Raw genomic sequence first — 26,444 nt, forward strand, 5'->3', positions numbered from 1 at the left:
ATTGACAGGACAGATCAGGAACCAAAGGAGTTGATACATGCGTATTAAGAGAGATTGTTGCAGGCTTTCAAGCATTACAGTGGTATAGAAACAATTGAGGCGAAAGACATGCTCCATTTTGTGTTCAGATTCGTGGAAGGGTTGAGACCTGAAATTGGCCAGATGATTAAGAGTCTCTTGATTTGCTGGCAAGCAAAACCGATTGATGAGGTGTTGCAGGATGCAAAATACTGTAGTGATGAGATTGTGTTGAAGCAGAAAAAGTTGAAACAGAGGAGCTCAAACGGGAGTGCAAGGGGATTTTCTGCAGCAGTTACCGCAGCAGCAGCAGGGAAACATGATGTTTCAGCCCCAAATGAGAGGTAGAGGTCGTGGAGGACATATGACTCATGGTCCCGACTTAGGTACTGTAGGGGTTCAGAATGATGTGCAAGGAATTAAGAAGTTATTGCCATGTCACGTTTGCGGAGCCGTTGGACATTGGAAACAGGAGTGTCCAATGGCAGTACAGTAAGGTGTCGTTCAGCAGAATAATGACATCAACTCATTCCAGAACGTGAGAGGACCGAGAGTGAGAGGTCCTAATCCAATTTTTTAGGATAATGTAAGTCAAATGCAGAATTTCCAAACCATGCAGCAGGTGGAAAGACCAAGTCTACAAATGTCACAGTTGCAGCCAATACAACAGCAGGTTCCCATGGTACCTAGACAGCAAATTCAAATACCTCAAGCCCAGATGGAACAGCAACAGATGATGCTTTCTCAACAGGTCACTGGTCAGAGGCTTAAACAAAGTAGTAACACAGTGCACCAATTCCCGTTACACAGTGAGAATGGAATAAATGATGATTGGACGAGTGACAGTTCAGATGAGGAGCCGTGTGTGCTTGCAACTTCCTTAAAAGTAGAATAAAGAGGTCCCTATATGAAGGGAAAGGTTATGGGTCACAAAGCTTCATTCTTGGTTGACACAGGAGCTACACGCTCTATAGTCAGAAGTGCAGAAGTTCCATATCTGCCCCTTTCAGGTAGAACAGTTCAGGTTGTAGGAGTAACGAACCAGTATTTGACAAACTCAATATCCCAAAATAATCTCTATGTGATGTATCTGCAAATAGATCAGAATAAGGCATGGATCAGTAATTGTCACAGAATCATAGGAACCAACTACCATTATGAAAGAAAAGCTATAAAGTGAATGTCAGTCCATGAGACCACAAGCCTCAGAACTCGTGGACACGCTCAAATAATAAAAGCAGCTTTTAAAATAGAACAATTTAATACTGCAAAGGGGATATAGTATAGAAACAGGATTCGGAAGTCGGAAATGTATTCTAAAAAAAAACAGAAACAGAGTAAGAGTAAGAATAAAAAAAACTCTGCCCAGAACAAGCAGGAGAGGATTCTGAGAGATAAAGAATTAAACAAGATTAACTGCAAACGGAAAGATCGGATAGACCAAAGCTAACGAACCAGTAAAGCAAAGCAAACAACGAAAACTAGAAAAGGCAGGCAAGCAACTTTGAAAAGCAGTAGAATTGTGCAGAAAGAGCCACTTGGAGTACATGTCAAAGAAGGTCCGAGCAAAGAGCCGTGAGCACGGAGCCCACAATGAGTACACAAATTCAGAAGAGACACCCATTTAGCATGAAAACAAGCTCAATTAATAGAAGGAGCTACAGTGCCAGAAAAGGGTAAGGCTACGGAAGGAATTATTTCACAAGAACATGTCTTGGGGAGAAAGCAGTTATGGCTACAAAATACGGTTCAGGAAAATAACTACAAATTAAGGAATTACACATTATAACAAACAGTTATCCTAAAGCTTAGCAGAAAGCAAGAACTAGTTCAAGCAGAATCTCGGTAAGAAAAACGGTTGTAAAAACAATCAGCACCGGCTGCACAGGCATTATATAGCAGACAGCTCTAAGGAGGACTCTGTGAAATGAGCGAACCAGATCAAAGCAATTATTCAGATACCATGGAACTGGTGAAATGGAAACTGACAACAACAAAGTATGGATCATAAAAGAGACAGAGATAACTCGGGGTGATGCCTCTGTACATGTCGCTGAATCCACAGGGACCTGGAAACAAAAGAGTAATGATGAAGCCATCTCTATGACATGATCTAGGAACGTTTCGCGGCACAAAAGGACCCCGTAGGCCAAAATTCATTAATGTGCTATTGTGAAAAACGACTGGAGTGATCAGTGAATCACAATTTTTGGTGTTTAGGGAAGTTTTCTGCATACACAGGACGGAAGGCTGAAACCTCCCAGGTCCGTCAGTGTTGCAAAATGTATGAACTGGCCTTGTCGTGGTATTGTGTGTCTGAGTACAGTGCTGTGCAATGGCCATCCTTTTCCAGTTCCAGTGAGTACCATTGATCTGGTGACGGAGCTCTTTCAGCCGTGAGACTCATATGGCTAACTTTCACCTCATAAATATTCATGAGGCAGGTTTATTATGTTCGTCTGTGCTGCAGTGAAATTATGAACGAGGGCCTACTATTTGCATTAGAACTCTGTTTCAGTTCTGCCCTATGCCCCATTCTAGGGAAAAGGGGACACAGTTCAAAATAGTGCTGCACAGATAGAAATATCCTTTAAGGAAGCAGTTGGTGGCATATGAGGCCTCTTTCAGCTGTCCTGTCCTTCCAAAGAAAGTCGACATGGTCCCCTCCGTTTCCAATTTACAAATGGTTTATTCCTTCAGACCATTTAAGCCTTTGTGACCACACCAGTGAGTGCAGAACACTGACATGTGCTTGTGAGACACGGAGAGGGGTTACACCCTTGAAATAGGCTGAGTTTGTATGCAAGAAAGAATTCCGTAATAAAGGAATGGACATATTTTGGTTTAGCCTTCACGTGTTTCCTTTTTTCGTGGTTCACGTTTGTAAAAAATAACACTGACTTCTTGACTTTAAACACATAGGTAATATTTATGTCTGTCCGCAGCCATCTCACTTTAATTAGCTGACATTTACCTTGGCGTACACACAGTAAACGTTTTTTGTTTCAATCTTTTTATTTGTACTTTGCACCTTACATTGTGCGCAATGAGGGAAAATGCAGATCAAACCATTAGTAAGCACAATGGAAAAAGCATATGCTGGATGAATGGGGCTTCGGGTCCCATACCAGGGCATCCCCACATGCGCGGAAGATGACAGCCCCAACAGTCTTTAATAATGGAACAAGATGTTAAAAGCTTGGTTTTCGGGGAGGGAAAGTATGGAGCAGAATGAAACACCCCGGTAGGTACAATATTGCTGACCTGGGGAATGTAATAGGCCGAAGGCGCAGGCGAGACCTCTATAAGCACTCAGAGAGTAAACAGTGTTTTGATTGATGTAAGGCACTCAATGAGTTGGACATATCTGCTGTGAGTTCGGCTGTATTGTTCATCCTGGAGTTAGATACAAGCCATTCACACACTGTTGAGGATAACATAAATTAGTATGTATTAGAAAGCGGTTCTTTAACAACCAGTTTAGAGCAAGGAACTAAGCAGACATTTTATTTTTAGGCTTGCTACTTATGCACTGCACAGTACGAATTCAAGGATGTAAATGCAATATTTACGTTAAACTTTAACTAATACAGCTATAAAATGATGCATTTTTTTTCGGCCTGAGAGTGTTTTGGTCAAGTTTTTTAAGGTTCTGGCGTTGGGTGTTCCTGAGTTCTAGTCCCACCTCTCCATTAACACTCATTGTGATCTTGGGCATCTCCCCCGCCTCATTTTTGAGCAACTATTCGTTGTTTGCGCATACAAACTCGCGCTGCTGGTTTAAAATATTGTTCAAAGCACACATTTAGTTATGAAAGTAAAGACAATGATGTTGATTACTATCTTCATACTCCATGACACACGGAATTTTTTAGTCTTCGAAGTTTTTACGCATTAAAATTTGCTATTTCTGAATCTACCTAAGGTGTTTTAAACAGGTATAGTCTGATTGTTAGACACGGAATGTGGTTACTCACTGAAATATAATCTAATAATTTTGGTGTTGTGTTGAATTTCGTTGTGCATGGAGCGCCACCAGACAGGTACGGACAGGCCTGTAGGGCCAGTGTCCTCTTAAGGATTTTTGGGGCCTCGGGCAAGGCATATTTTGGGGGCCCCTGTTGACAACAACTTTTAATTTTACCACCAACTATTATATGCTGACTGAAGCCAGCATGAAGGCAAAGAAACTTTCAGAAACGGGTTTCACACACAAAAAAAGCTGAAATATGTCTTTCCAGGGCCCCCAAAGACGTTAAGATTACACTGAAGAAAGAGTTATGGAGTCAGAAGTAGACGCTGGCAGAGAGAAGAGAGGCTGAGTTTTAGAAATTGAGCTACAGTAAAACAAAGTTTCCTTGATCAGGGGACCCCTTTCAAAATGAGGGCTGCGGGCAAGTGCCCACTTTGCCCATGCCTTAAAACAGTGGTTCCCAACCTGTGGTCTAGGGACCCCTGAGGGTCCGCAAAGCTTCGTAAATGGGTCAGTGACTGCTTAGAAAATGTAATAATATTAACAGATTAGGTCTCCAGCTTTCAGTTATGACTAACGTGGATGTCCCTGTATTCCACTAATAAATCTGTGGGGGTCCCCCGGGTTCCACTACTGATAAAGTGGGGGTCCACAGAAGTCAAAAGATTGGGAACCACTGCCTTAAAACGTCTCTTTGTAGGGCTATCAGGCAGTGCTTGAATGGGTGGTCTGACAGATCAATGTGTGGGATGATTTTATGGCTGTTTATGGGCTATTTTATGGCTTAAGGCTGTTTTTTTTACTTTTGATTACCTGATATTAAGGGAAGTGTTGTCTGCAGCAAGATCAAATTCATACAGCCTTCCATTCCTAGCTAAACAATTATAAAGTGTGTCTTTAAAAGTTCAAAACTGCCCCAATTTGTACAGAAGGACCACTTTTTATTTATCTGATTCATTAATGTCGGCCACTTCTATTTTGGTACCTTGGCCTATCTTCAGTCCCAGTCTTAGCCTGTCTGCAGAGGATGCCTGTGCCAGTTGGCAGAGGAAGCTGGAGGCAGGCTTGTGCACCTGGTGCAGCATTAACCTCTTATCTTACCTTTTCTGTAAATTACGTAAAAAAGAAACTAAATATATACAAACGCCTGGGGCACCTTAGTTACTCGTGTTTCTAAGAAACAGAAATAAAAACTGAGGTAAAGACTACAACCACAACTGTGTGCTCTGAAATTCACCCTGTCAGAAATTAAGTGCATTAGGAGCCCGAAATGAAAGTCCTCCTCAGATTGGAGTCTCCAGCCTCTCTGTTTTCATTAGAGGCGGGCCTTGTCCAGTCCGATGTGTTTGGCAATATCTGGCAAATACAGTATAAGCATACCTGAACATAGTGTAATTTACATCTCAAGGCATAGGACAGAGAGACAAGCACAGGAGATTAGAAGCATAGAAACATATTCTCATTAGTACTAAACAGTCTCCATTGCTTGAAGACCAGATCGCGTCAGTGTCCACATAGGTTGTGTCGAAGTTCACCACGCGTATCTCCTTCTTAATGTACATATTGTTCAGCTTGATTAAACTTCGAGTGAATGCATATTTTGAGGCACAGCTGTATGCTTCCCATCTAAAGGTTTTCTCAAATTGCATATCAAAAAATGCATTGTCCTGTGGGAGAAGAAAAAAATAATATTTGTCACATTTTAAATGTAAGTTTTCTTAAAACATTACTAAATACATTTGATTCAAACGTGGAAAGTGAAAGAACCGTATGTTCACACGATAAAGCTCTCTTTCCGAGAGAAGCTGAACAAGTCCAAAATTGAAGGTCTAGGGCAGTCAAGACATTTTGCTTTGAAATAACTATCAAGAGAGTTGGTTTTGGGTGACCACTTTTCAGCCATTGGTTGCTTTGGGCCTGCCCCCCTCAATCCTCGCTTTCAGACATAGCCATTTACATCTTAAAGCAGCCCAGGTGTGTTATTCTCTTTCAATTTTATTGGTGGACAAGGTGTACCTTTCTCAATATGGAGGGCTTTCGCTGCAACACACATGTTGTGACTAGCTGTGGTACTGCAAAGGAAGGCTACTGAATGTATGCGTGAGGTATTTACAATTCACGAATGACGCCAAAAGGCAGCAGTAAGTAGTAGAGTTCAGTAATGGATAATGCTCATTATGTTTCGTTTTAAATAGTTTTGCTCAGTATCTAGGCATCACCCCCTGCCGCACAGCCAGCCAAACACTAGTATCGCTTGGCCACCATGTTTGTGAGGGTCAAAATGCACTTGCTATATGCAGGAAACAAGGAAGCTATAAGCCTCTCAGCTGCATTTTAAAACCACAACTTGCTGTAACTTTGTTTTTGCCACCTAATACAATTATTTCGTGTGCCTATAAATCACATATTATCACATGACAACTTTGTTGTCCACCTGACATAGATGAATGACTGTCAGTTCTTCTTTCTCCTGGTTATCACATTAAAGTCATACAGATTGACCCTATAGACGTATAATCGTAGGCACTGGTAGACGCTTCACTTTAGGACATTAGATGTACAGATGATAGTGTAATCCTGTAACATGTAACCGCTGTAATGAATAACATTTAGAACGAATTGCAGGCTGTGGAAAAATATCAAAATCTATCAAGTTTTTCATTCCTGTGAACATTTATTTGACCAATCTCTCTTTCCAAAGTCGCACGCACTCTTGTTGTCAGCTGTGTGACATTATTCTGTCTGTTTCTTGTGCCATAGCCCCATCCCTGCATTTCTCTCGCTGTCACACTCAATCACTTCAACCATTGCTGTCCTGATGGGGTCACCTCAGCTGTGTTATTAAATCTAGGGTGATGCAATGCTGCTCCAATGTGATGATTGTACCCCAAGTAAGTTTCAAATATATTATGGTGCAGGTGCGTTACCAACATAGCATAATGATATAAACTCAGCACTGCTCAAATATGAGCAATATTTGACCCATCACCTGGAGAGTCATTTATTAGGTCTTAACGATGGGATTCCTTGGTTCCAACTGCAATGAGTTTGTTACCTGATTAAAGAATATGCTCTCATGACTCAAAAATGACCACGCAGACTGCTCTTGGCAGTTCCAAAGGCAGTATTTACTAACTGTCGTGACAGGGAGAAAAACACTGGGGACTACACCTCAGCCCTGTGTGACCTGCCTGTACAATTTTTCTCATCTGCCTGTTCACAGACAGGCCCTTTTACACAAACCAGTAACATACTTTATTGCACATGATTAACAATAGATAACTTGCAAGTTACAGATTAAAATGGAAAACACCCAAAAACATGTGGCCCCATAACCTCGAATTCCTAGGTTAAGACATTACTCGCTCTTTATTAAGCATTCAATAAAGGTTTATGACCAAGCATTATTTGACCTATGAATGTATATGTGCTCTTTTGTAAATCTAATTCATTTGAAGTGTGTGCTGACAACATTGTGTGTCCAAGACTCGCAGGTGCTCGGAATTTGGTTTCTTCCCTGCAGCCATTGTAAGTCACGCACCTTTGTTCTAATTCAATGATGTGGCCAGTTTTTAACCAGTCTGCGATCTGTTTGTAGGCATGGATAATGTGCCGGGAACTCATGTGTAAATGTTGTAAATACCTGCCTGCAGGTTGATTAGACATGAGATGGTCTTTAACAGATGACCCTTTCCGGTGGCGCACAACTTGCTGATCTCACTTTTCAAGAGGTCATTCAGGCTCTCTACAATTCTATTATTTTGTGGGTCGTATGCAGAGGGCAATTTTGTGCTTTATCCCTAATAGTGCTGTAAGGTGTTTAAAAATTGCATTAGAAAAATGAGTGCCATTGTAAGATCTTAGGGCTTCTGGGATTCCGCTTCTGGGAATCACTTCCTGAACTAGGAACGTGGCAGTTGATTTGGCATCACAATGGAAGCATGGTCCTGCCTCAATCCATCTGGAGAATTGGCAGACCACCACTATGAGGTACCTGTAGTTGTTGTACCTGTAAATCCTATCCACAAAGTCCAAATGAAGACCCTTAAAAGGACCTTGTGGTCATGGAATGGTGGAGCTAATAGCTTTTAGAGTGGGATTAGGGGAATACTGCTGACAAATCATAAAGCTATGTAGATACATGGTTATTGTGTCATGCAAATTGGGGACAAACCAGTCTTGTTGTATTTGGGTTGCCAAATGGTCTCTGGAAGTGAGAGCTGGTAAATGAATCTGATCCAGAGTGACTGCAGGCTGAGCTTGTGGCATAATTGGCTTTACTGTAGTTAGCTGTCTACACACTAGGTCGCTCCTGGACTAGATGCACCTTCTATTTTCCCACATGTACTTTTTGTGTAACGACACAGCTTCCTGTAGTTCCCTCAGGTGTAACCTTGCTGATTCAGTGTAGTGGGGTGTGTCCTTGTCAATGGTAGTCTTTACTTCAGCAACTCCTGGTGGGGCAGTCTGAGCCACCAGGACAGGGGCAGGTTGTGGGTCTGATGGTACCTTTGGGTGTGTACATCAGGCTGCATCCTTAGCTGCATGATCCACCAGCACATTACCCTGTGACATTTGTGTGCTGCACACTTCATAACCGCCACTATGATACTGGAGTGCACAGTGGTTGTTACATATGCTGAATCTGAGTATATTGTAACTATTTTCCCTGCTCCTGATGTAAGGGCTGCTATTAATGCTGTCAGCTCTGCTGCATGCATCGAACAGTGTGTGGGCAGGGGTAATTGTTCTATGACCTGGAGTGTATCCAAGGAAATGTCTTGCTTAGCCCTGACTACCACTGTCCCTTTGTATCTAATTCCTGTTTCTTGGTCAATGTTGGAGGAGCCATCCACAAAATAGACAACACTGTCTAGATAGGGTCCTTTATGGCTTGACTGCATTCACTGAGATGCATGTGTTGCACAGTCGTGCTCATCATTCTTGGGGTTTAATGCTTCGGGCAAAGGATGTTGCAGGATTGACCATAGGACACTTCACAACCTTCAAGGACTGCAGTGACAGTATCACCTCATATCCTGACACTTTCTGAATGGTCAGAGCGATCTTGGCCTTCTGGATGATAGTGAACACTGCATGTTCTGCGTAGAGTGTCAATGGTGCCCCCATAACTACTGGGGTGCTCTTTTGTACTGCAAATGCTGCAGTGGCTAGAGCTTGTTCACAGGAATGGTGTCTTTTCATGACTGAGTCCAGCAGCCCACTGAAGTATGCGATTGGTTTGTGGCCTAGTGGATACTTCTGTTTGAGGATGGCTGTCATTACCTGACCATTGGAGTGGCAGAATAGGTAGAACTCCTTGATGTAATCTTAAATTCCCAGGACAGGAGCTTTTATTATATCACCCTTCAGTTTCTGGAAAATTCTCCTAATCTCTGGTGTCCAAATTATCTTATCCTTCCTATCTCTTGCCTGCTTGATAGCCATTAACAAGGGTGCTACTAGTCTGCTATAGCCAAATACCCATTGTCTCATGAAGTTACAGAGGCCCAGAAACCTCTGCATTCCTCTGACTGTTTCTGGCTCTGCAATTTGCCAAATGGGGGCTCATCTTTCAGGTGTTACACAATTACCAGATTCTGACAGTAAGTGTCCTAAATATTGGACTTCTCCCTGGCAGTTCTGAATTTTTCCCTTCTCCACTTTGTATCCTCTATGGGCAAGAGTGGGTAGAAGATATATAGACCCTCATTATGACATTGGCGGTGTTAGAAATGGGGTCTTTGGTTGACAGTCAGGTTACCCCCTGTTCAAGCAAGGACCCTCACTCTAGTCAGGGTAAAAGAGAATCACCCAGAGCTAACCCCTGCTTACCCCCTTGGTAGCTTGGCAGAGCAGTAGGCTTAACTTCAGAGCGCTAGGTGTAAAGTATTTGTACCAACACACACAGTAACTTCATGTAAACACTACAAAATGACACAACACTGGTTTAGAAAAATATGAAATATTTATTTAAACAAAACAAGACCAAAACGACAAAAATCCGACATACACAAGTCAAGTTATGAATTTTTAAAGATTAAACTCAAAAATAGAGCTTAGAAACAAAAATGCTTCGATGAGATGTTAACACAGCGTCATGACGGAGTCGTTCCCAACAAGCCGACACCAGCGGCGCCGGACACGGAGTCGTGTAGACCCCCAAGTACAGTACCTTTGGTGAAGAGTGACAACAAGCTGATGCGCGAAGTCGGGAATCGCGGCGTCTGTGCGAAACGTTGAATCCGTGCACTTCGAGCGGCGTCGGCCACGACGTGGTGCGGCGACTTCCACGGAGTCGTGGACTTCAGCGGGGCTGCTGTGGCGTCGGGCCTGCGAAGAGCGTCGCGTTCCAGCGAAGGTCACGGCGTCAGGTGCAGGCAGCGTTACCGGATTCAGCAGCGGCGTCGGTCCGAAGTCGTCCGAAGTCGATTTCCTTGGATTCCACCTGCTTTCCTTTCGGGGCAGGAGTCTCTCCAGAGACTCCAGGTGCTGGCAGAGAGAAGTCTTTGCTGTCCCTGAGACTTCAAACAACAGGAGGCAAGCTCTAACTCAAGCCCTTGGAGATTTCTTCACAAGATGGAAGGCACACAAAGTCCAGTCTTTGTCCTCTTACTCTGGCAGAAGCAGCACTGCAGGAAAGCTCCACAAAGTACAGTCACAGGCAGTGCAGCACTTCTTCCTCAGCTATCAGCTCTTCTCCAGGCAGAGGTTCCTCTTGGTTCCAGAAGTGTTTCTAAAGTCTGTAGATTTGGGTGCCCTTCTTATACCCATTTTAGTCTTTGAAGTCACCTTTCTTCAAAGGGGACTCACACCTACTTGTGAAATCCTGCCTTGCCCAGGCAAGGCCTCAGACACACACCAGGGGGTTGGAGCCGGCATTGTCAGAGGCAGGCACAGTCCTTTCAGATGAGAGTGACCAATCTACCCCTCCCTCCTAGCAGAGATGGCTAATCAGGAAATGCAGGTTACACCCCAGCCCCCTTTGTGTCACTGTCTAGTGTGAGGTGAAACCCAACCCAACTGTCAAACTGACCCAGACAGGGAATCCACAAACAAGGCAGAGTCACAGAATGGTTTAAGCAAGAAAATGCTCACTTTCTAAAAGTGGCAGTTTCAAACGCACAATCTTAAAATCAACTTTACTAAACGATGTATTTTTAAATTGTGAGTTCAGGGACCCCAAACTCCACATGTCCATCTACTCTCTAGGGGAATCTACACTTTAATCATATTTAAAGGTAGCCCCCATATTATCCTATGAGAGAGACAGGCCTTGCAACAGTGAAAAACGAAGTTGGCAGTATTTCACTGTCAGGACATATAAATCACATTACTATATGTCCTACCTTATCCATACACTGCACCCTGCCCTTGGGGCTACCTAGGGCCTACCTTAGAGGTGCCTTACATGTAAGAAAAGGGAAGGTTTAGGCCTGGCAAGTGGGTACACTTGCCAAGTCGAATTTACAGTGTAAAAATACACACACAGACACTGCAGTGGCAGGTCTGAGACATGATTACAGAGCTACTTATGTGGGTGGCACAACCAGTGCTGCAGGCCCACTAGTAGCATTTGATTTACAGGCCCTGGCACCTCTAGTGCACCTTACTAGGGACTTACTAGTAAATCAAATAGGCCAATCATAGATAAACCAATTACATACAATTTACACGGAGAGCATATGCACTTTAGCACTGGTTAGCAGTGGGAAAGTGCTCAGAGTTCAAAAGCCAACAGCGACAGGTCAGAAAAAATGATTTAGGATGACCCTGCATATGTAAAAGTCCAACAGGCGGTAAATCCCACTTACCGCCATGCTGCCTGCGTCAACATACCGCCACCGTGGCGGATATCAGTTCACCATATTGTGACACACACCAGTCCGTCACTATTCAACCACAGACACGAGTCCGCCACACCAAAGGTCAGTGATAAACTGGCGGTATCCAAACCCACACTGTTACGCCAACAGAACTATGCCCATCATATTATGACCCACGAATCACCACGGCAGACATTCAATGGCGGTAAACTATGGGCGGTACACACCGCCGCGCTCAAAATACACACACACATACAAAACAACACCACATTGGACAATGCAAACTACACACACCTGACACACATACACACACCACACCCACACCACTATAAAACACACACCCACATTACCCACAACCCCTTCACGAATACAAACCATTGCCAACAGACTGGCAACACGACTACAGACAAGACCAGGCCCACACACCACCATCACCTATACACCACCCACGCACCTTACATCACACACCCCAACACATCACCCTACACACCCTCACCACACTGCTCACACAACACTCATGGCACTACAAAGACACCACCAATTCTCAGAGAAGGAGCTAAGGGTCATGGTGGAGGAAATCATCCAGGTAGAGGCCCAGCTATTTGGAGCACAGGTGCAGCAGATATCCATTGCTAGGAAGATGAAGCTATGGTGGAGTATCGTGGACAGGGTCTACAAAGTGGGACAGCATCCCAGAACCAGGGATGACATCAGGAAGAGGTGGAACGACCTACGGGGGAAGGTAGATTGCATTGCTGCAAGACACCAACTCACTGTACAGAGGACTGGCGGTGGACCCCCACCTCCTCCCCCACAACTAACAACATGGGAGGAACAAGTCTTGGCAATCATGCATCCTGAGGGCCTGGCAGGAGTAGCAGGAGGACTAGACTCTGGTAAGTCAACTGTTTACTACTATCACCCCCCTACCTGCATGCCATCACATACCCCCACCCTCACCATCACTCCCATCACTCCACCACCTCCCACACATCCCACCATCACATCTCATTCATCTCAATGTCAAGCCCTGCATGCCATACCAATGCATGGACACCACTGACAGACCTGCATGGACAACTATCACCAAAGCATGCACACTAGAGAGAATCAGCTAGCCCACCACATACCAACTTACACAAGTGAAAGCTGCCACGGCAAATACAACCAAAGAGGGCAACCCACTGATGCACAAGATGTCACACACAGAAACAATACCACATCATTCACATCCCCACAGGTACCCCAGCCAATGTCACTGGAGAAGAGGTGCCAGCAATATCCAGTCCTCCCACAGAAGAGGCCCACAGCGATGACAGCGACTCTGGACCTGGATAACCAACCTGGCCCATAGGGGACCTCAGGACAGTCGGTAACCCAGCCACAGTCAAACATCACCACAGAGCCTCCCCCATCAGTAAACACCACCACAGCACCCACCCAGTGTACCCACACCTCTGTCCCCAGGACACGTCAATCAGAAGTGTGTCCACCACTACAGGGACCCCAGGGCACACCTCATACCCAAGACAATCAGGGACCTGGGGTCAGCGGCAGTGGGCACACGGTTCAAGGGACAGAGGCACAGGACAACAGGGAAACTGGGAGGAGTGCTGTGCGCCAGGGGGAGGACAGGCCCAGGAACCGACTCTCCAGGAAGCACTCACCGAGATCCTGGGAGCATACCAACATTCCCAGGATACGCTGGGCCAGATCCTGGCCAATGTGCAGGAGAACAGGCGGCTGCAGGAGGGACAGTACAAGGGGATTAGGGAGGACTTGCAGGGCATTAACACCACCCTGGTCTCCATTGCAGGGGTGCTGGCAGACATGGTCAACATTGTGAGAGAGGCAGCCTCACAACAGCGTGCCCCTGCCCGTAGCCAGATATCTGAACTGCCTTCCACCTCCACTGCCCTTAGTGGACAGGAGGCCCCGCCACAGGACCAACAGGCCACCAGCACCCCTCCCCCTGCAGAAGGAGAACCACCCCGCAAACGTTCTCTGCGAGCCAGGTAGAAGCCAGAGACTATTGCCAGGACCCCCACCAGGAAATGAGACTCTCCTGATTGTCATCCTTGAGTCCCACACAGTCACCCTGTCCACCTTGAACTTCCATTGCTCCCCTTCTTATGGACCCTTGGACAATGCACATGTGCTACAAATAGACTGGAACTATACCCTGGACTTTACTCCATCATCACCTCAGCCCAATGCACTTGCCCCCTACTCCTTAGCACTTAAATAAACACCCTTTGAAAAAATACACATATGCAGTATGTGAAATGATTTCAGTATGTATTCATTTAACCAGATTCAAACATTGCATTTCAAATGTACAGGAATGTTCACATTGGAAAGATCTGTAGTTGGCTGCAGTGATCACACCAGGAGCAATAGTGGGGCACCAACATCTGCAAAATGAGTTACCAAGTGGTACAGTGAGTAGGCATAGAAGTGGTGAAATAACAGCATGCCAGTGACAAAGATAATCTAAATAATGACAATGAAATGTGAAGTAACACTGTCCTACCTGTGTGTCATTGGAAGTATTGTCTGATCACTGCAGTTCTGTTGTCCTCATCTTCATCCTCTGCCTCCTCATCTTCACTGTCCATAGGGTCCACTGCTACCACACGGTCATCTCCAGCCTCCTCCTCCTGCAGAAAAGGCACATGGCGTCTCAAGGAAAGGTTGGGCAACATGCAGCATGCCACGATGATCTGGCAGACTTTCTTGGGTGATTAGCACAGGAATCCACCTATTAGATGGAGGCACCGAAACCTGGCCTTCAGGAGGCCAAAGATACATTCTATAATCCTTGTTGTACGCCCATGTGCCTCATTGTAACGTTCTTCTGCACTTGTCCTGGGATTCCTCACAGGGATCAGTAGCCATGATAGGTTGGGGTAATCTGAGTCACCTGCAAATATGTAGGGACAACATTTAGCCACACACCATCCCATATGGCCTACACCATACCCATACACCAACATCCACTGGGTTGAAACCAGGGCTCACCTATTAGCCGCACCGTGTGCCTCTGTAGTTGGGCCATCACATTAGGGATGCTGCTATTCCTCAGGAGAAAAGCATCATGCACAGACCCAGGATACTTAGCATTGACATGGGAGATATACTGGTCCGCCAGGCACACCATCTGGACTTTCATGGAAAGATAACTTTTTAGATTCCGGTATACCTGTTCATTTTGCCGGGGGGACAAATGCAATATGTGTTCCATCAATTGCCCCAAATATGTTGGGGATATGTCCCATTGCATAGAAGTCAGCCTTCACTGTGGCCAAATCATCCACTGTAGCTGTACATGTGTTTAGTCAGGACAGACAACACTCTTGTCAACACTATTGAGAACATCAGCTGTGACCCTCCTGCTGCCAAGCCCACTGTCACTTAGAAAGAACCAGTTGCCAAGAAATGGAGCACTGATAGAACTTGCACAAGAGGGGGCATCCAAGTGGGGTGACGTATAGCAGATATCAGGTGAGGCTCCAGTTCGGCACACAGATCCGTTATTGTGGCCCTGTCAAGCCTGTAGGTGAGGATAATGTGCCTGTCCTCCATTGTTGCCAAGTCCACCAGGGGTCTGTACACTGGGGATTGTCTCCATCTCCTATTCATCCACAGCGGTTGCAGTCTAAGGGACAAAGGAGTGAGGGGCCGGTCACAAACTGAACATTGTAGCCACAACAGTACAATGCATGATGTCAATTTAAAATGTATAAGTGGCATTTGTCCTGTATGTTTAATTGTGAACTGTGATGCAGTTATAATCCAGGGCCTACCCCCCCCTTGAAATGGCGTCCGCCTGCCCTGTGTGGAGGGACAGGTGGAAGTGAGGTAATTCCGCTAATGTGCGCCGTTGCGGGAGAATGTTCGGGAACCGCCTTGCAACTCCTCATTGCATAACATTTGGCCCTTTGGGGTACAGTGACCAATGGTGATGTACGCCGGCGGTGACGGTATGCACTGCCGTGTACGTCACCGCCATTTTCTATCTGTTCTCTCACTTGCTACCTGACCTTCAACGGGAGAGGACCTACACTGCATGTGCTGCTGTGACCTGTGTCTGGGACCTACCATGGCGCGTGTGACTGGGGAAAGGGCCCCTGCCTTCACCTTGGAGAAGTTGGAGAGACTGGTGGATGGTGTCCTAACCCAGTACGGACTTCTGTATGGGCCTCCAGACCAACAGGTGAGTACGCAGTGAGTACGATGCATGGGGCATGAATGCACTGGAGTGGTGTGTGTGAGGGCTCATGTGGGGGGTTGGTGGATGTCCCCTGGGCGGCGTACAGTTTGTGGGCTGGGCCCCTTGTGTGCAAATGGCGATGTGAAGGGGTATGGTGGGCCTTAAATGTAACAGGCAGGAGGGTCTGACTAATAGCTTTCCCTGTGTGTATTTCTCTGCAGGTCAGCACCCATCAAAAGAAGGGTATATGGCGTGCCATCCCCAAGGACGTGTGGACCCTGGGGGTCTTTGACAGGTGTAGCACCCTCTGCTGTAAACGGTGGGAGGACCTGCGCCACTGGGCAAGGAAGACGGCGGAGGCCCAGCTGGGGCTGGCCTCCCAACGAGGGAGAGGTGCCCGTCGAACTCTGACCTCCCTGATGGCCCACATACTGGCGGTGGCCTATCCGGAGCTGGATGGGGGCTTGAGGGCATCACAGCAGCCACAAGGGGGTGAGTACAGGGCCCATCATTACAACTTACGCCTGGTAGGGTGGTATCTGGGTGGGTGATGTGTGTCAGTGGATGCCCCTAGACCAGGCCTAACAGTACAGAGTAGGTCGCATGTAGGGCAGAGTTCTGAAGTGATATTCCTCCTACCTAGATTGTAGGTATCCTCTACTGGGCAGGGCTGTGTGGGTCCCAGTTATGCTGCAATTGGCGGGATGTGTCCCTCCCCATGCCCTGGTGGCTAGCATAGGTACTTTTAGTGAATTGCATAGTGCGTAGGCCACCTCCCTCACAGTTGGGTCTACACTCACACCTGCATGCACTACATCATCATCCACTATCAGTATCACCACCACACCTAGCAGAACACACACCTCACTGGCAGACACCTCCACAACAGCCATGCAAACGTCCCCTGTGTCCTCTCCCACTGTGTCTGTCCCTCCCAAGGTACAGAAACGCAAGCACTCAGACACCCAACAGCCATCCATCTCACAACAGCATCAAGCCCATGCACTTGCACCCAAACACAGCAGACAGACACCTCCTACAACCACTCCCTCTTCCTCCACTCCCAAACCTTCTCCCTCTTCCCACCCCAGTGTCCCTAAGAAGCTTTTCCTCTCCACCATTGACATCTTCCCTCCCCCTCCCCCCGTCCTTCATGTCTGGCCAGGGTGGCAAAAACCCAGGCAAGCACCTCAGCCACCAGTCCACGGGCCCAGTATTGTCCACACCCAGTCGTGGTGGTAAAGGATCCAGGGCACCAGGTAGACTTGAGGAAGGGGTGCCATCTGCAGGTTCTGCCCGACGGGGCAAAGAGCCTGCCCCAAGTGCTGCAAAGAAGGGCAAGGTGCCATCCCCAGCTGCTGCCGGGAGGAGCAAGGTGCCATCCCCAGCTGCTGCCAGGAAGGTCAAGGAGCCTGCCCCAAGTGCTACAAAGAAGAGAAAGGAGCAATCCCCAGCTGCTGCCAGGAAGGGCAAGGGGCCTGCACCAGCAGGCAGGAAGGACAAGGGGCCTGGTGCTGGGACTCAGTCGGAGCCCCCACCACCAACCATGGTTGTGCAGTCGTCCGAGGCTGCAGGGGATGAGCAGGAGCTTTCCCCCACAACCGCCACCAGCAGCAGCACCACCACCAGTGGGCAGCCATCTGAGGCTGCAGGGGATGGGCAGGAGCTTCCCTCCACCACTACCACCACTGAGCAGCCGTCACCGCCAGAGGACGGTCTGTAGTCCTGCCTCCATGGGCTGTTGTGCGGCCTGCCCCCTGCAAACCCTGTGGGTATGACACCCACATGAGAGACTGTTATCTTGCACTACCCAGGATCAGTAGCACAGGGCACAATGCCCCCTCCAGCACCAGTGGGCAAGTCACCCACTCACCCCATCCTTCCCAGGATCAGAAGCAGAGGGCACAGTGCCCCCTCCATAACCAGTGGGCAAGTCACCTACTCACCCCATCCTCCCCAGGTCTAGAAACACAGGGAATGATGCCCCCTCCAGAACCAGTGGACAAGTCACCCACTCACCCCATCCTCCCCAGGATCAGAAGCACAGGGCACAATGCCCACTCCAGAACCAGGGGACAAGTTACCTACTTGAGAGACTGTGGCCTTGCACTCTCCATGACCACGCACAGGGGATGTTGCCCCCTCTAGAGTAGTGGGGAAGTCCCCCATTTGGGAGACTGTGGCCTTGCACTCCCCAGGACCAAGCACAGGGCATGCTGCCCCCCTCCAGAGCATGTGGGGAAGTCACCCACTTGAGAGACTGTGGCCTTGCACTCCCCAGGACCAAGCACAGGGCATGTTGCCCCTCTAGAGCATGTGGGGAAATCACCCATTTGAGAGACTTTGGCCTTGCACTCCCCAGGACCAAGCACAGGGCATGTTGCCCCCTCCAGAACTAGTGGGTATGCCACCCACTCACCTCATCCTCCCCAGGATCAGAGGCACAGGGCACGATGCCCCCTCCAGAACCAGTGGACTTGTTCCATCAGCTGGCTGAGGTCCCCCCCTGTTCCCTGTCCCCTGAGGTGCCTGCCTATTTTCCAACTGATGCCCCTGCAGTGTTCTCTCCGTGTTGGTGCAGGAGACAGGTGAGGCCTTGGACTTTGTCATGTGGCCCTGTGGCCCACACACATTGAGGACTGGGCAGTGTCCCTTGAACTGTACATATGTATATACTTTTGGATTGAATGTTCGTATTTTTACTGTATTTATATTATTACACTCACTTTCATCTGTTTGTGTTGTCCTTGCATTATTCCTGAAGGGTACAGGGTAAATATGTTGTCTTACTGCATCTGATTGTGTGTATGGTGTTGGGGTGTGTGTGTGTTGTGTGTGTGTCACTCTCTTTTTCCTCCCGTCCTCCCCTTTTTGCTAGGCCTCTGTACTCACTGTGGTCGTCTTCGTCGTGGTTGGTGTTCGTGGTGGAGTAGGACGTAAAATATCATAGGAAATATTTGCAGCTCGGGCTCCATGGCATCATGGTTCTTCCCTGTGTCTCCAAAAGTGAGTCCTTTCCCTTCTGAGGTCTGTTTCTGCCAGGCTTTTGATGTCGTTGGTACTGCCCCAGAAAAGGTGGTGGTTTTAGGGGTCAGAATATGGTGGGCGGAACATTGTCTTCCGCCTGGCTGTAGGCGCCTACCGGCATGGTGGCTATTATTTCTGTTCTGCGGGTCCATGTGGTAAAGTGGCTGTCTATCTGAGATTTTTCTGCCATGGTCATAATTTGGTGCTAGTTACCGCCAGCCTGTTGGCGGTATTACTGCCACTTTATTACCGACCACCAGGGTTGTAATGAGGGCCATAGTGTCCCTTCTACACTGTTGCTTGGGAGGATTACAAACCAATATGTCATCAACATATTGCAAAAGACTGATGTCGCATCATTTTTTATTGCTCTGTTGAACATGCTGGGGGATTCACAATATCCTTGGGGCAAACATGAGTACACATACTGGATCCCACGATATGAGAACGCTGTCAGATAGTGACTATCTGGATGGAGAGGAAGGCAGAAGAAGGCATTCTTGAGATCGATAACTGAAAAGTACCTGGCCTTCTGCGTGATGCTTTTGAGGTTGATGAAGGGGCCCAGGACAATTGGGAATTCGGGTAACACAATATTGTTCAACAGGCACAGGTCTTGAACCATGCATCAAGTATTGCCCTTAGCTTTCTTAACCTGGTATGTAGGGGTGTTACAAGGTAATGCGCCAGGGTAAATTACTCCCTACTCCAGTAACAGCTACATAGTGGGGGCAATGCCCTCCTCTGCCTCCTTGGACAAGGGGTATTGTTTTACTCTGGGTAAGATGGCATCTTCCTTCAGTGTAATTCAGAATGGTGTAGCATTGTGGATGAGGCCAACATCGTGAGGACCCTTAAACCACAGGACGTCTGGCACCTGTGACAGATCAGCTTCTTCTATGGAGTGCAAAGCTCTGCTTGGTGTGGGCATTCTGACTTCTAGCACAGTCCTTACTGGTATATCATACTTGAAAAGTATAATCCTTTTCTTGGGGCTATCATCAAATAGCTTGTTGTCCAGTATCTCCCTAATCATCTTTTCTGGCTCAAGGAGGATGACATGCCCAAAAAGCACCATTATCGTTGATGGCTGTCATGGTGCCATAGGTAGCCAATAGGTAGCCAAAGCCTCTAGCTGCTGCTTCTGACAGACCAGAGTTCTGTCCTTGTTGTCTAAGAGGAATTCTTTGGGCAATTGAACCTCCCTCCCCAATAGCTCTGGTGTCTCTGCTCTGATGGTGTATACTGCTGCAGTAAATGCCTCCACATCAGCAGGTCGTGCTCTGGTCTGGTCCCTGCTGGAGGAGTCCACTGTTAGAACCATGACTCTGGAGGGTGGAACTCCAGGTGTGCAGCAAACAATGCTATCGGCTAGCTTAAAATGATCGGTCATATTTAATTTTGCCATACTGTCTCTGCCTAGCACATTTGCCGGGGCAGCTGGTGAGAACAGTAAGTAGCCATCAATTTGTCTCCCCCCCCTATTTCCATATCTACTGGTTTGGTAAAAGGAACCCTTATAATTTCCCCAGGGAATCCCTGTGTGGCCATGGATCTGTCGGAAATCAGGAGTCCTCCCTCTTTAATATAGGATTTTGTTGCCCCTGTATCTATAAAGAATGCATATCTCTTGTCATTAATGGACACCGTCACAGTGGGTTCCTTATCTGGCCTGTGTATCACTGACAAGACTGGACACATAGAAATACTCTGCGGGCACCCTCATTGTGCATATCCTCTTGCAGGGGTAACCTGGATTTCCCCCCTCACAGCCACCACTTGTCCATTTTGGGGTGGGATTTCCGTAGAGGGTACTTGATAGTTCTGCTGAGGCAGTCCTTGCTGTGCTTGGGGCATTCCTGGTGACTGCACATTTGGCGAGGATGTCTGGGAAACATATGTGATCTGTAGATTCTGCTGTGGCTGAACTGTAATATTTCCAGATGGACCGTCAATTCCCATACTTCCATTTTGCTCATCCCATCTCTTCACATTACAGTCTCTAATGAGATGCTCAAACCTCTGACAATAATAACATGCTAGATCACTTCTTGGAGGACCCATCCTACCTCTTCCTATTACTCCTCATCCCCCTCTACTCTTTCCTTGTGCTCTTGTATCTTCCAAATGCTGCAAGTACTGTTGTTGGGTGATCCCTGGGACCACTCCTGCAGATATTGCAGTCCTCTGAGTAGCTGCTGCCACTACAGCACATTCCATTGCTCCCTTCTTTGCTAACTTCTGATGCACCAACTTGGCTGCCATTTTCTCTGCTACTTCCTGTTTGCTTTTCTCCTTTTCCTACTTCTTCTTTCAAAAATGGCTGATGTGAGTTGAAATTTGGTCCAGGGCTTGGCGTCTAGTGCCACTATGGTATCTAAGCTGTCCTGTATGTCAGAAGGCAATCCTTTCTTAACTACAGTATAGAATAACACAGCATTACCTCCTGTCACTTCTTAGCCCTGACCCACTTCCTGGGTCCACTATTCTTTCATTTTATTGATATACTGTGCAGGATCCTAATTCGGTTCAATAGACATGAGTCATGGGTGATCTGATATCTGCTCTATGGGGCACATGTTTCTTAGCTGGCCCCATACCACAGATCTGACCAGGTTAAATGGCAATCCATCACACCTGGTCTCAGTGAGGATCACATTTCTAACTCCAGCTTTTTTAAATACTGTGTCGTTTTTGTCTCCTATAAGGGAACTAAGCAGGCTTTTTACACCCCCTACTGTCAGGGTAATGCCTGCAGTTTGCTTCTCAAATTCTCTGATCCATTTCCCTGTTCTCCCTGTAAGCAGTGGCAACTGTTGTCTGAGGTTTTCCTTGTCCATTTGTGGATAAGGAACATAGGCCCTCATTATGACATTGGTGGTAAATTCCACTTACCGCACCAACATACGGCGGCAGCGGATAACCGCTAACCATATTATGATACACACACACCAATCCGTCAGTATTCAGCCACACACACAAAGGTCAGCGATAAAGTGGCGGCAGCAAAACTCACACTGTTACGCCAACAGAATAATGCCCACAACATTATGACCCACGAATCACCATGGCGGACATTCAATGGGCGTAAACCATTGGCGGTACATACCGCTGCGCTCAAAATACACACACACAAACAAAACACCTCATTGGACTATTCAAACTACACACACCTGACACCTGTACACACACCACACCCACACACCCACACTCCTATAAAACACACACACACATTACCCACAACCCTTTACGACTAAAAACAATTACCAGCAGAGAGAGACAGCGAGAGCACTCACACAACCAGAGCCACATACCACCATCACCTATACACCATCCACGCACCTTACATCACACACCCCAACACATCACCCTACACATCCTCACCCACACCACTCACACTACACTCATGGCACCACAACAACACCCCAGGTTCTCTGAGGAGGAGCTAAGGGTCTTGGTGGAGGAAATCATCCAGGTAGAGCCACAGCTCTTTGGATCACAGGTGCAGCAGATATCCATTGCTAGGAAGATGGAGCTATGGTGGAGAATCGTGGACAGGGTCAACGCCGTGAGACAGCACCCCAGAACAAGGGATGACATCAGGAAGAGGTGGAACGACCTATGGGGGAAGGTACGTTCCATAGAAGCAAGACACCAACTCGCTGTACAGAGGACTGGCGGTGGACCCCCACTTCCTCCCCCACAACTAACAACATGGGAGGAGCGAGTCTTGGCAATCATGCATCCTGACAGCCTGGCAGGAGTAGGAGGAGGACTAGACTCTTGTACGTCAAGTCTATACCACTATCACCCCCTTACCTGCATGCCATCACATGCCCCCACCCTCACCCTCACTCCCATCACTCCACCACCTCCCACACACCCCACCATCACAACCCATTCATCCCAATGCCATGCCTTGCATGCACCACCAATGCATGGACACCACTCACAAACCTACATGGACACCTATCACCACAGCATGCACACTAGAGAGAATCACCTAGCCCACCAAATAACAACTCACACAAGGCAAAGCTGCCAGGGCAATAACAACCATAGAGGGCAACCCAACCATGCACAAGATGTCACACACAGAAGCAATAACACTGCGTTTACATCCCCTTAGGTAACCCAGCCAATGTCACTGGCGAAGAGGTACCAGCAACATCCAGTCCCCCCACAGAAGAGGCCCACAGTGATGACAGCAGCTCTGGTCGCCTGGATCTTGATGACCAACCTGGCCCATCAGGGACCTCCGGACAGTCGGTTACACAGGCATACTCTCACACCACCACAGAGCCTCCCACCACAGCAACCACCCAGTGGGCCCATACCTCTGTCCCCAGGACACGTCAATCAGCAGTGTGTCCACCACTGCAGGGGCCCAGGGCACACCCCTAACCCAGGACAATCAGGCACCTGGGGTCAGTAGCAGTGGGCACACAGTTCAGGTGACAGGGGCACAGGAAAACAGGGAAACTGGGAGGAGTGTTGTGCAACAGGGGGAGGAGAGGCCCTGGGATCCGACCATCTAGGAGGCACTCACCATGATCCTGGGAGGATACCAACATTCCCAGGATATGCTGGGCCTGTTTCTGGACAAGATGCAGGAGAACATGCGGCTACAGGATGGACAGTACCTGGAGATCAGGGAGGACTTGAAGGCCATTAACATCACCCTGGTCTCCATTGCAGGGGTGCTGGCAGACATGGCCAATAGTATGAAGGAGGCAGTGGCACCCCAGCGGGCCCCTGACACTAGCCACATTACTGAACAGCCCTCCACCTCTGCTGCCGCTAGTGGACTGGAGGCCCCGCCACAGGACCAACAGGCCACCAGAACCCCTTCCCCTGCAGAAGGAGAACCACTCCGCAAACGTTCCCTGCGATCCAGGCAGAAGCCAGAGACTATTGCCAGGACCCCCACAAGGAAATAAGACTCTCCTGATTGTCACCCTTGTGTCCCACTCAGTCACCCTGTCCACCTTGAACTGCCATTGCTCCACTTCCTATGACCCTTTGGACAATGCACCTGTGAAACAAATAGACTGGACTCCTCTGCAATGGACATTCCTCCACCATCACCCCAGCCCATTTTACAACCCCCTCCACTTTTTTGCACAGAAATATACACACTTAAATCACAAAACAATCTGGAGTCAGTCTGTGCTTTCACAAATGAGTAATTGCAATATCTATGGAATACAGCAATGTCAATGTACTTGTTCACATACCAATGTAACACAGCTGTAGGGCAGCAGTAAGCATAGCAGAGGGCACAAAGTGGGACCCAGATCTGTGAAATGGAAAGTCAAAGTGACAAGTCAGTGTCCATACACTGAGTGAAAATGACGGACTTATGCTAGCTCCAATACTAGTATGAGATGTGGGAAGCAGTTACATCTTCATACCTGTGTCTCACAGGAAGTATTGCATGATGATGTTGTTTCGGTTGTCCACATCCTCTTCTTCTGCCTCCTCTTCTTCACTGTCCACAGGCTCCACAGCTGCCACAAGACCACCATCTGGTCTATCCTCCTGCAGAAAAGGCACCTGCCATCGCAAAGCCAGGTTGTGCAGCATACAGCAGGCCATGATTATCTGACACACCTTCTTCGGTGAGTAGTATAGGGATCCACCTGTCAGATGGAGGCACCGGAATCTGGCCTTCAGGAGGCCGAAGGTGTGTTCTATTATCCTCCTAGTTCGCCCATGTGCCTCATTGTAGTGTTCCTCTGCCCTTGTCCTGGGATTCCTCACTGGGGTCAGTAGCCATGACAGGTTGGTGTAACCAGAGTCACCTGCAAATGTTGAGGGACAACTTTTAGACACACACTAACCCTTAGGGACAACCCCATACCCAGACACCTATGTCAACTGTATTGGGACCTTGGCCTCACCTATTAGCCCACAAGCTGCCTCTGGAGTTGCCCCATCAGATAAGGGATGCTGCTATTCCTCAAAATGTAAGCGTCATGCACAGAGCCAGGATACTTGGCATTGACATGGGTGATGTACTGGTCTGCCAAACACACCATCTGCACATTCATTGAATGGTAGCTTTGCGGTTTCTGTACACCTGCTCATTCCTGAGGGGGGGTACAAATGCCACATGTGTTCCATCAGTGGCACCAATGATGTTGGTGATAGGTTTCAAGGCATAGAAGTCACCTTTCACTCAGGGCAAATCCTCCACCTGAGGGAAAACGATGTAGCTGCACATGTGATTCAGCAGGGCAAATAACACTCTGATGCCATGGCCACTGTTGTTTGAAAACACCCACTGGCCAGGAAATGGAGTACAGACAGGACCTGCACTAGAGGTGGGATTACTGTGGGATGGCAGATAGCTGACATCAGGTCTGGCTCCAACTGGGCACACAGTTCCAGGTTTGTTGCACGATCAAGTCTGTATGTGATTATGATGTGTCTCTCTTCCATTGTTGACAGGTCCACCAGGGGTCTGTACACCAGAGGATGCCGCCATCTCATCACCTGCCCGAGCAGACGTGCCCTATGGAGGAGAACATCGAGCAGAGAGTCATCCAACACTGAGGTATCACAATGTGTTATTTGCAGAAGCATTTTTAATTTGCAGTGTGCCGGTATCTGTCTGTATTCCCAGCCTAGATAGGTGTGACGCAGTTTTTATCCATCCCAGGTGACCCCCTGAAATGGCGGCTGCCTGACCTGTAAGGTGGGACAAGGGGAAATGAGGTAACGCGCTGGCATTGTACACCATCACGGTGGGCGGTCGAAGACCGCAGCGCAATTCTGCATTGGTTAACATTGGGCCCTGTGGGTCCCAGGAGCCAATGACGATGTACGCCGGCAGTGACGGTACGCACCGCCGCGGACGTGACCGCCATTTTCTGTCTGTTCACTCACTTGATACCTGACCTTCAACAGGAGAGGACCTACACTGCAAGTGCTGCTGTGACCTGTGTCTGGAAGCGATGATGGCTACAGTGTCTGGGGAAAGGGCCCCTGCCTTCACATCGGAGGAGTTGGAGAAACTAGTGCTCCCCCAGTACACGCAACTGTACGGCCCTCCAGACAAACAGGTGAGTACACTGTGAGCATGCTGCGTGGGCAATGCCTGTTTCAAGTGGTGTGGATGGGAGGTACATGGGGGGAGGCTGAGTCCTGCATGTATGGATGGTGAGTGTATGTGCGTCAGGGCATGGGTGGGAACTGGTGGGTAATGACTATGATGGTCCGGATGGGTGAGTAATTTCCTTTTCCCCTGTACCATTCCTCTAGGTCAGCGCCCACCAGAAAAAGGGTATTTGGTGTGCCATCACCAAGGACGTCCGGACCCTGGGGGTCTTCCACAGACGGAGCACCCACTGCCGTAAAAGATGGGAGGACCTGTGCCACTGGA

General features: G+C 48.0%; 1 protein-coding gene across 1 annotated transcript in view; it reads right to left on the reverse strand.

Annotated features, from left to right (window-relative positions):
* Positions 1-3,596: 3,596 nt before the first annotated feature.
* EXOC1L (exocyst complex component 1 like) overlaps positions 3,597-26,444 on the reverse strand; it is a 334,408-nt gene continuing 311,560 nt past the window's right edge. The window contains exon 3 of the mRNA XM_069234540.1: positions 3,597-5,658. Within this exon, the coding sequence (XP_069090641.1) occupies positions 5,395-5,658 (264 nt within the window). The 3' untranslated portion in view covers positions 3,597-5,394. The remainder of the gene's footprint in view (positions 5,659-26,444) is intronic.

Source organism: Pleurodeles waltl, chromosome 1_2 (assembly GCF_031143425.1).
Source record: "Pleurodeles waltl isolate 20211129_DDA chromosome 1_2, aPleWal1.hap1.20221129, whole genome shotgun sequence".
In the NCBI taxonomy this organism is placed as follows: Eukaryota; Metazoa; Chordata; class Amphibia; order Caudata; family Salamandridae; genus Pleurodeles; species Pleurodeles waltl.